The sequence below is a fragment of the Notamacropus eugenii genome, chromosome 2, assembly GCF_028372415.1.
Source record: "Notamacropus eugenii isolate mMacEug1 chromosome 2, mMacEug1.pri_v2, whole genome shotgun sequence".
NCBI lineage: Eukaryota > Metazoa > Chordata > Mammalia > Diprotodontia > Macropodidae > Notamacropus > Notamacropus eugenii.
The window spans coordinates 305285592-305294831 of NC_092873.1; the positions used below are offsets into that span (position 1 = coordinate 305285592).

General features: G+C 39.6%; 1 protein-coding gene across 16 annotated transcripts in view; it reads right to left on the reverse strand.

Annotated features, from left to right (window-relative positions):
* Positions 1 to 9240, reverse strand: part of POGZ (pogo transposable element derived with ZNF domain) — a 60470-nt gene that overhangs the window by 9820 nt on the left and 41410 nt on the right. For 9 of the 16 annotated variants that reach the window (XM_072644822.1, XM_072644815.1, XM_072644816.1 and 6 more), the window contains 6 exons: positions 9061 to 9236; positions 5234 to 5342; positions 3723 to 4013; positions 3420 to 3641; positions 2820 to 2926; positions 106 to 443 (listed from right to left, as the gene is read on the reverse strand). In XM_072644822.1, the coding sequence (XP_072500923.1) occupies positions 106 to 443; positions 2820 to 2926; positions 3420 to 3641; positions 3723 to 4013; positions 5234 to 5342; positions 9061 to 9236 (1243 nt within the window). The remainder of the gene's footprint in view (positions 1 to 105; positions 444 to 2819; positions 2927 to 3419; positions 3642 to 3722; positions 4014 to 5233; positions 5343 to 9060; positions 9237 to 9240) is intronic. The other 7 variants (XM_072644814.1, XM_072644824.1, XM_072644818.1 and 4 more) reach the window with 3 other exon arrangements.

The following is a 9240-nucleotide window of genomic DNA, read 5'->3' on the forward strand; positions in this document are numbered from 1 at the left end:
GAAGAGAGAACCTCAGCTTTCCTGCTACAAGCTCTACTTCCTTTTTGGACTCAGCAAAGATAAACAATTAGTTTCTATGAAACATAAAAGGTAAAATGAACTTACCGGATATTGTTTTTAAGCCTTTTTGTGCAGTGTGGGCATCGAAAGGACGTGGGCACCTTAGGAAAGTTGAGAAGCTGGCTCACTTTGCCACTGTCTCGTCCATAATAGAAGTCATCCACTAACATGATGAGCTTGCTCTGGGTGATGTCACCTGAATTCTCCATGGGCTCAGGGGCCTTGGCTGGTGGCGACAGGGTAGGAGCAGGTGTAGAAGAAGGTGTCGAAGGCATGGGAGCAGTCTTCTCTGGGGATGGTGGCTTTGTTGCTGATGGGATACTGGGCTCAGAATCAAGGGGCTTTCCCTTCTTTAGGAAATCAACCAAGTCTGGGCAGCAGTACTATAGAGATAATCACACCAATGTTTGTGGTCAGAATTAAAGTGAGCTAGAGCAAAGTGGTTCAGAAGATTTCAACCCAAATTTAAGCCCAAATTTCACGAACTCTGTTTAGTTTTGAATAGTTTTAGGGGACTCCCTATTGGCTCTCATAGCTCAACTTCTCTTCCTTCTGCACATATTCTCTCAAAATGTCCCCTTTCCCACCTCCTATCTATTATACATGCCTCTCATATCCCTCTTTCAGACAAGAGAGGCAGACTGGGATGAGCACTAGCCTCAGAGTTGGGAGAAATGGGCTTGGGGGTCCTGGGTCTGAAATCATGACTTATCCATGATGACAACTAACCTCTCTGAGACTCAGTCTCCTGATTTAGAAAATGGGAGGCATCACACTTGTACTATCTGCCTCACAGAGTTGTTGTGAGTAAAGTGCTTTGTAAGCCTTCAAAGTACAACAGAAATGAGTTTATTGTGGTTATGATTATTATCATCATACTTTACCCTTCCCTAAGAGTTTTGGGTGCCAGAACTCCTCAATGCAGCACTTTCTGGCTTCAACCTTCCCTGGCATAAACAAAGCAGAGCATCTAAGAGCAGGAGGAGGCTCTGAGGTTATTAATTAGTCCAAATAAGTCAAGAACCTCTCCTACAAAGCCCCTTGCAATTTGGATCCAGCCTGAGATTCCCCAGTGAAGAGGAGTCTCTTCCCTCTCCGAAGAGCTCATTCTGCTTTCAGAGCATTCCAATGGGTAGCAAGCTCTGTATGCTCAATGTAAAAATATGATTCTTGGCAACTTATATATATGGATTCTCCCTCTGCCCTGTGGGGCAGATCAAGTCTACTACATGAAAGCCCTCTAAATGTTTGAAAGATGCCTATCATAGCACCTCGAAGTCTCCTTTGTGGGATAAACATTTCTGGTCCCCTCAGCTATTCTTTGTGCAGCAAGTTCTCTGGTTCTCTCCCCATCCTGACCGCTCTCATCTGCCAAGGTGTAGTCTTCTAGATGTGGTCTGATCACACCAGGGCTCTGAGTGCAGCCTAGGACTGATTTCATTGGTTTTTCTAGGTACTCTGTCAACATCACTGATTCATGCTAAGCTTGTGGTGCATTAAACTCCCTAGATCTTCATCATAGAAGCCATCATCTAGCCAACAATTCCCCCCATCCTCTATTTTAAAGTTGCCTTTTGAATCCAAGTGTAGAATTTCACATTTGTCCCTATTAAATTTCATAAATTTGACTCAGCCCACTATTCTAGTCAGCTGAGCATTTCTGGAACCTGATTGTGCCACCCAATGCATTAGCTTTCCTACCAATTTTCCTGTCATCTGGAAATTTAAGTATGGCACTTATGCCTTACTCTAAGGTACTGATCAAAATATTGAACTACACAAGGTCAAGGAAAGATTCCTGGAGTACTATATCAGAAACTTTCCTCTAAGTTGACATCAGCTCAATAATTAGGCCATTTATGACCACTTTCAAATATGCTGTACTATCACTGATCCCATATTATTCCACTTCATCTACAAAGACAGCATGAAAACCACTGTGAAATGTATTCCTATAATCTAAGTATACTATGTCTATGGAATTTACCTAATCTACCAGTCTAATTGCTTTGTGGAAAAAAAAAAAAAGAAACAAAGTTACTCTGGCATGACCAATACTCAAAGGTAAGACAGACTTTAATGATCACTGTTTCCTTTCCTAAATATCTGAAAAATCACCATTTAATGTTATAAAATTTTGCAAGAATTTGAAGCAAGTTCATTGGCTTGCAGATTCAACCTGTTTCGTTTTGAAAATGTAGACAGCTGACTTTCTCTAATTCTGTAGCATCACTTCACTTTTCCAAGACAGTCTAAAGCCCACTAAGTGGCTCAGCAATCATATCTGCTGGGCCTTTTACCGCTCTAAGATGCCATCTATCTGGGCCTAATTACATGAACTCATTGAGGGCAGTAGATTTTGTCTCATCTATGTTGGGTTTCCAAACGTGGCAAACCATTGCTGTGATGGCTTTACTAGAGCAAAGATCACTCTCTTTGAAAGAGAAAACAGAACTGAACAAAGTGGGGCCCTCATACATCTCTGGAGAAAAACACTAAATTTAAGCACTAAAGGAAAAGAAACTCTAGGAAGTGCGACTTGACTGAAATGTTCTCTGAGAGACTCAGACTTCCTGTAGTCTTTCTCTGACTAGTTTGTGGGCTTTCCAATAGATTTCACTGAGGTGATAGTTTTAACACTTTTCCAAGAAGCAAAAATGAGATTATTTTTTTCTCTGCTTGGTCTTTGTTCCCAGATTCCCTGCTTAAATTCACCTATAGTCCTTAAAGTTGGTTCTCAGGACAGAAATATCACTTACACACATGTGACCTCTCAGAGCTTCAGTGACACGGAACTGGGAATTACAGCGTGGGCAGACTTTCCGGCCACCATCCTGGAGGTCAAATGCTGGTATTGGAGAAGTCACTGAAAATGAAAGGAAAACCAAAGGGTAGTGATTTGAGAGGATTAAACACTGATCTCAGGAGAGTTCTTCCTGGAGGGTGTCAGAACAGGAGCCAGAGACCAGGAATCACTAAGTTTAAAGCACCTTCCTTTTGCCTTTTTTCTTATTCCACTACACTGATCTCATACTGAGGTTTGTAAATATCTCTACTCACCAAATCCAACCTTCAAAATGTGTTCATCGACCTTCAGGAAATCTTCTCTCAATCCACCTAACTCTAACCATTATAACCCTCCCCTCAAAGCACTTGCATAGCCTTTTAAATAGCTTACTTGTTCATACTTTTCATTATGTGTGGTCTATCTCCCACAACAGAATGTAAGCTTCCTGAGGGCAGGTACTACACCTACTGTCTTCTTTTTAATCTTCCCCACTATGCCTGGTATAGTGCTGTGTGCTCAGCAGATTTTCTATCAGTGTTTGGACTGACTCATGATCTTTCAGGCTATGTACCTTTCATTGCTGATGACTCAGGTCCGCTGGTTCTCTGAGAGCTGTGGGCAGGGCTGTTGTTGGACACCACCATTGGCCCAGGGCTCTGGCCCAGGGAAGGGATGGTGTTGAGGGTATTCACCAGCTTGGCCACCTCATTGCTATTCTCACCTGTCACCCCAGGTCGCTTGACAGTGACAAAGCTGGCAATGCTCACTGCAGGCGGAGAGGGGAAGGAGGGAGCTAGGTTTGCCAGATGATAATCATCCGTTCTCCTGACCCACCCCAATCCCTAGTCAGCCACCCCCAATTCCCAAGCCTCACCTAGCTTGGGATTCGGGGCCTGGCTGGACTGGCCTGGTGGCTGTACAGCCAACTGCCCCAGCGAGGTCGGCTGCGTGGCAGTGGGAGTGGTTGAGGTGCTGGGAGTGGACTTGGTCTGCTGAGACTGGGACTGCGGGACGGTGCTGCGGATGGTGAGGGTAGCTGGGATGACCGTGGTAAAGGTGTTGGTGGTGGGCCTCACAGGCATCGTGGAGCCTGGCCTCACCTGTGTCATCTGAGAGAACACTTGAGGAACTCCAACTGTTGGTTTAACAAACTGGGTACCTGGAGCTTCAGAAAAGAGAAAGAGAGAAATTGCAAACTTCAGTCAATCAACCCAAACATGGTACTGCCTCCCTGATTGCTTGGAAATACTGGGATATGGGAGAATTCTTTCTTCCACCTGGCTTTATGGATTGATCAGGGGTTACTACAAATCACCAAAAAGACTCCTGGCAGCAGATCGTCTGATAAGAAATGTTTACCTAGGCACACAACCAGGAGTAGCTTAATTACTGTAGCTTGCCACTTAGAGTATTCAAGGAGCCTTTCCACCAACGACATCCAAACAGAAGCCTATTTGGTCTACTGGGACAGCTGATAATTCAGCAGTCAAAGGTGTTAAAGGGAAAATACATAAGCAACTGCAGAGTTAAGGAAGGAAGCATGGCATAGCAGAAAAAAAAGTCAGACAACATTGGTATGAATCCCAGTTCTATTTGCCATAGCTGTGTGACCTTTCTGAGCCTCAGTTCCCTCATCTGTAAAATAAAAGGGCTGGATTAGATCATTTCTAAGTTTCCTTCCAGCTCCAATATTAACTGTAATTAATTAACTGTAATTTTGATATTCAAGAGTAAGTTAAAAAGAAAATAAAAGAAATAAACTTCAGGGCAGAGTTTATAGTTAAACAGCTAAAACAGCTTGTGCTATCTGTCTAACCTCATCTGATAAGTACTAGGGGGAGAGGACTAAAGGATAAGTTGATCAGGCTGAAGTCTTAACCCTATAAGAAATATGATATACTCAGCAACAAAAAATTTCAACTTCAAAGAGAATGAAATTCATTTTATTCATGTCCAAATCCAATCACAGACAAAGTGAAGTTTTTATAAAACCCAACCATAAGTGGAGAGACCTACAAAAGTATTTCAGGAAACAAAATATGGAATTAAGGGATTAACTAACTGGTCCCAGACCACAGAAAATCTAGGAACTGAGGAAAATGAGTAGTTGAAAAAAGGGATAAAAAGCAGATAGGGCAAATCCTATTTTAGTGTTTCATGCTAGGTAGTGAGAATCCAAAACAATTAAATCCCTTTCTTGGTTAAAAGTTGGGAACATCTTTAAAATTATTAATGTTTTTCAATCAATCAAACACATGATCCCATTCAGAACATATGCCTAGAGTAAAAGTTTTAATTAGCCTAAAAGAGTAAAATGAAAACTTCTGCTGGATTTTAGTTTTATTTCAAGTGACTAAATACATTTTTCTTATGTATTTTTCTTACCTGGGACTAGTGTAATTGGTCTAACTGTTTGGCCTTGCTGTACATTCAACACAATTCCAACCTGATTCATTGCATTTTGCACAGGCCGAACATTCCTTACAGGAAATCCCTGCATTAAAAAAGCAAAACAAATTTTAATACGTGAATACAAATCAATATGGATCAGAGGTTGCCCAGGAATCAAAAGTTAGGTACCAGGTAAAATTTGGGTCCAAATACAATCCTCAGACTCTCTCATGTTCCCAGGTCCCTCTGATGTTGGAACTTTTAAGGAATGAGATGAAGAGTTTGGGGATATCCTTAATAAGTAAAGCCAATTTGAGCATATTACTTCAAGAGATGAAAGCCTAATTCTTGCCTTAGAAGGACCCAAGTCTAGAAGGCTTGGGTCCAGGCTTAGCTCAGTATTTAAACAAGCAAAAGCAGAAGGAAAACTGAAGTCAACAGCAATCACAAGAATGACTTAACAGGTAAACCATCATAAATCTAAAGAATTGTTTGAAAAATCCACTTCAAACGCCATCCTTTGGCAGATTTCCAACTGAAATTGCTGGTAACTTAAGCAGCCTCGGGGTCTATGGCAAAGAGAAGCTTCATTTCAGTGTTTGGAGCCAGGCCAGTTTTTTGCCTCAGCTCACCATGTTATCAATATCAAGTGTGTTCTCTCTCTACATTTACAAAAGCTTTTTCTCCCCAAAGATTTCTACAGGTTATGTTCACTTGATGTGGATGAGAAGCACAGAATCTCCAGCAATTTGTGGAGAAGTCTAGATGCCTAATGGTAAGAAGTTTGGATCCACCCTTTGCCACTAATTTGTGTGCTAGCCTCAGGCAAAACAACAGTCACATCTTGCAAAGCTGTCTATACAATGATGACATCAAATCAGTAAATAGTAATATTGTAAACTTGCAGAAGAAACTACAGAAAAAATGGAAGAAAGACCTGTAAGTTTAGATTAGGGGTTGGAAAACTTTTTCTATGAAGACAGAAAAAATATTTTAGGCTTTATGCATCAAGAAGCAAAATCAAAGATATTACATAGGTACTTCTATAATCTAGAGAGAAAAATAATTTCTGTAATTTTTTTGATAAAATTCAAAATATAATAATAGCAGTAATACAAGTCAACTGAATATAAGAAGAATGGAATTCTTTCTTGGGAATAATATTTCACTTACTGGGTTCAATGTTAAGTGTTCCCTATCATCAAAATAAACTGTAAATATTCATCCATTAATACCTGATATGTAGTAAGACTTTATGTATTTGACTAAGAGGAAAATGTATTTAATAGGAATGTATGTGTAGAACCTATATAAAATTGTATGCCGTCTCAGGGAGGGAGGGGGGAGGAACGGGGAAAGGAGGGGAAAAAAAATCTAAGTTATATGGAAGTGATTGGAGAACACTGAAAACAAATAAAATAATAATAAAAAAAAAGATTTTCTGTATTTCATCTTTGAAAATGTCTATTCACAGATATGTACTGCCAAATAATACTGACATCAATCCTGGAGGAATATGATTTTAGTTGAGCATATTCTAACTTGGAAAGCTTTTACAGAATTCTATTAGGCTCTTCTCTTGACCTCTGACCTTCCATGTGTCACTATATAGCAGATAAAACATTTCCAATGGAAGGTAGAAGCTCCTCAACTGCAATATTAAATGGATTCTGACATATGGACATTTCTTTTGCACCTGCATTGAGGTCAGAGAAACACTACTGGAGCTGTAGTTTGAGTGCAGGAAATAGATTTGCTACAAATTTTAGTGGCAACAAAAATCTTCCTCATTGTTTTAATTTTTGACAGCAATGGGAAGTATAAAAATAATGATGACTGTAGCAACAACAACCACAACTAACATTTACATAGAATTTACTATGAGTTAGGCACTGTGCCTCACAATAACCCTGCGAGGAAGATTACCCCCATTTTATAGGTGACAAAACTCAGACCTGCAGAGATTGAGAGATGTGCCAAGTGTCACACAATTAGTAAGTGTGTGGGTCACATTTGTACTCAGGCCTGGTAGTCTACCCACTGCACCATATAGCTGCCCTTAACATAAATATGTCTAAAGCACCTTGACCATTACATATAATTCCAACATGAGTTGTTTTTACGTTGATTTTACTACAATGTAAGTTTTGCATATAAGCATTGTTTTTACTTTATAATTTTAAGCTAAATTCATTAAGGAACATTACAAAGTCTGTAGCAAAAGCTAATTTTCAGTAATTTGGTATTCAACAATATGACTGACGGTAGTTCTTGTTCAGAAAAATTTTGATCTTGGCCCTGAGTTCAAAAATTATGAAACGACTTTACCATTGTAAGCAACTGAACCACTGAGCGATGGCAAGTTAGGATACTCAGCTTCTACTTTTGACAAAAGTTCACAAAATTGACAATGTTTAAGGCCATGAGACCAAAGGAAGTTCACCAGTGTCAGTACTGGTTCAGTAACACATGATAGATTCAAATATTTTCTACAAAGTATTTGCTAATTAATAACATGATAAATAACTGTAGGTCGTTAAATATCTCTCATTTTCGTAAGCTTTGTAAATTTGTCCAACCAAGCCTTTTTTCTGCTCCACACATATTACTACCACCATTACTGTAACACATCTTACAGATTCCACTTCCAGTTGTACTGAATTAGTGTTTTCTCAACTTCTTTGAAAATATTCTCCCGTGTAGCTGGTTTATGAAGACTATTCAGAGGACAATTCATCAGTCACTTTAGATTTCACCAGTGACTCCTTGAATAAACAACAACTGACCAGTTACCAGCGTAACATCAACAGCCAAGGAAAACCACTCAAAGTCTTTTGCCTTGTTTTCTAATTGACTAGTGATGTTGCTCCTAATTTCCTTAACTTTTCTTTCTGTCCTCACAGAAAGTCTTAGTAGCCTTAAACAAGTTTATTTTCTCTGTACACATTTCTCTGGTTGCAGTCAAACATGATTTAATTAACTTATCACCAGCAAATGGCTTTCCTTATGTGGCTAATAAATGAGCCATTATAAACTTATTTAGGTTGCAGCCTCGATTTCATTTTTTATTTTTGTGGTCAGATATTCCATTTTAAATTTTCTATTTTTCTGACTTGCTTTCCCTGTGAGCTGGGAATAATTTGATATGTGCTTATTCTAGTAATGGTGATGGCCACTGTATTCTTATAGCACAATTACAGTGTCACTGCATAATAAACAAAGTGCCTTGCTATTTAATTCAATAACAAAATAATCCATACTCGAGCCTTAAAAGCGTGACAATCAAAGGCCACTCTTCTTGTTTTGACAAGATGGGTATGTACTGGCAATAATAAATAAATAACCGCATAAAGCACTATGATATGGCAACACAAGTGGCACTTCTGAATTATAACTGCCATCACTGCAATTTGTAGGGTGCTGAGTACCAGGGCAAGGTGAAGAGAGCACTAGACTTGGGGTCTGTTACATCTACTCAGCTCTACAGCACAAAAGCAGTCACAAGCAATATACAAACTAGTGAGCATGATTTATCTTCCAATAAAACTTTATTTATGGATACCAAAATTTGAATTTCAACTAATTTTCACGTCAAGAAATATTACTCTTGATTTTTTTCAACTATTTAAAAATGTGAAAGTCATTTTTAACTCACAGGCCACATAAAGATAGGTAGCAGGCCAGATCTGTTCCATGGGCCATACTTTTCTGACCCATGCTCTAGATACCAAGGATCCTGACTGAAAATACAGTCCCAATAAAGCCAAGTACCCTTTCCCACTCCTTTAACCAAATCAGAGAAATGTTGAGGCCCCATTTACCTGTGTGGTGATGAATATGGGTTGTGAAGTCACAGGGGAATTAGTAACATGGTTGGCATTCTGCATGACCTGGACAGGCCTCAATACTGGTTGAGTGACCATGGTGCTCAGACCAGAGGCTGGATTCTGTGTCAGGATGAGTGGTTGTCCACCTTGTTGAACCAAAGGATTGCCTGCTAA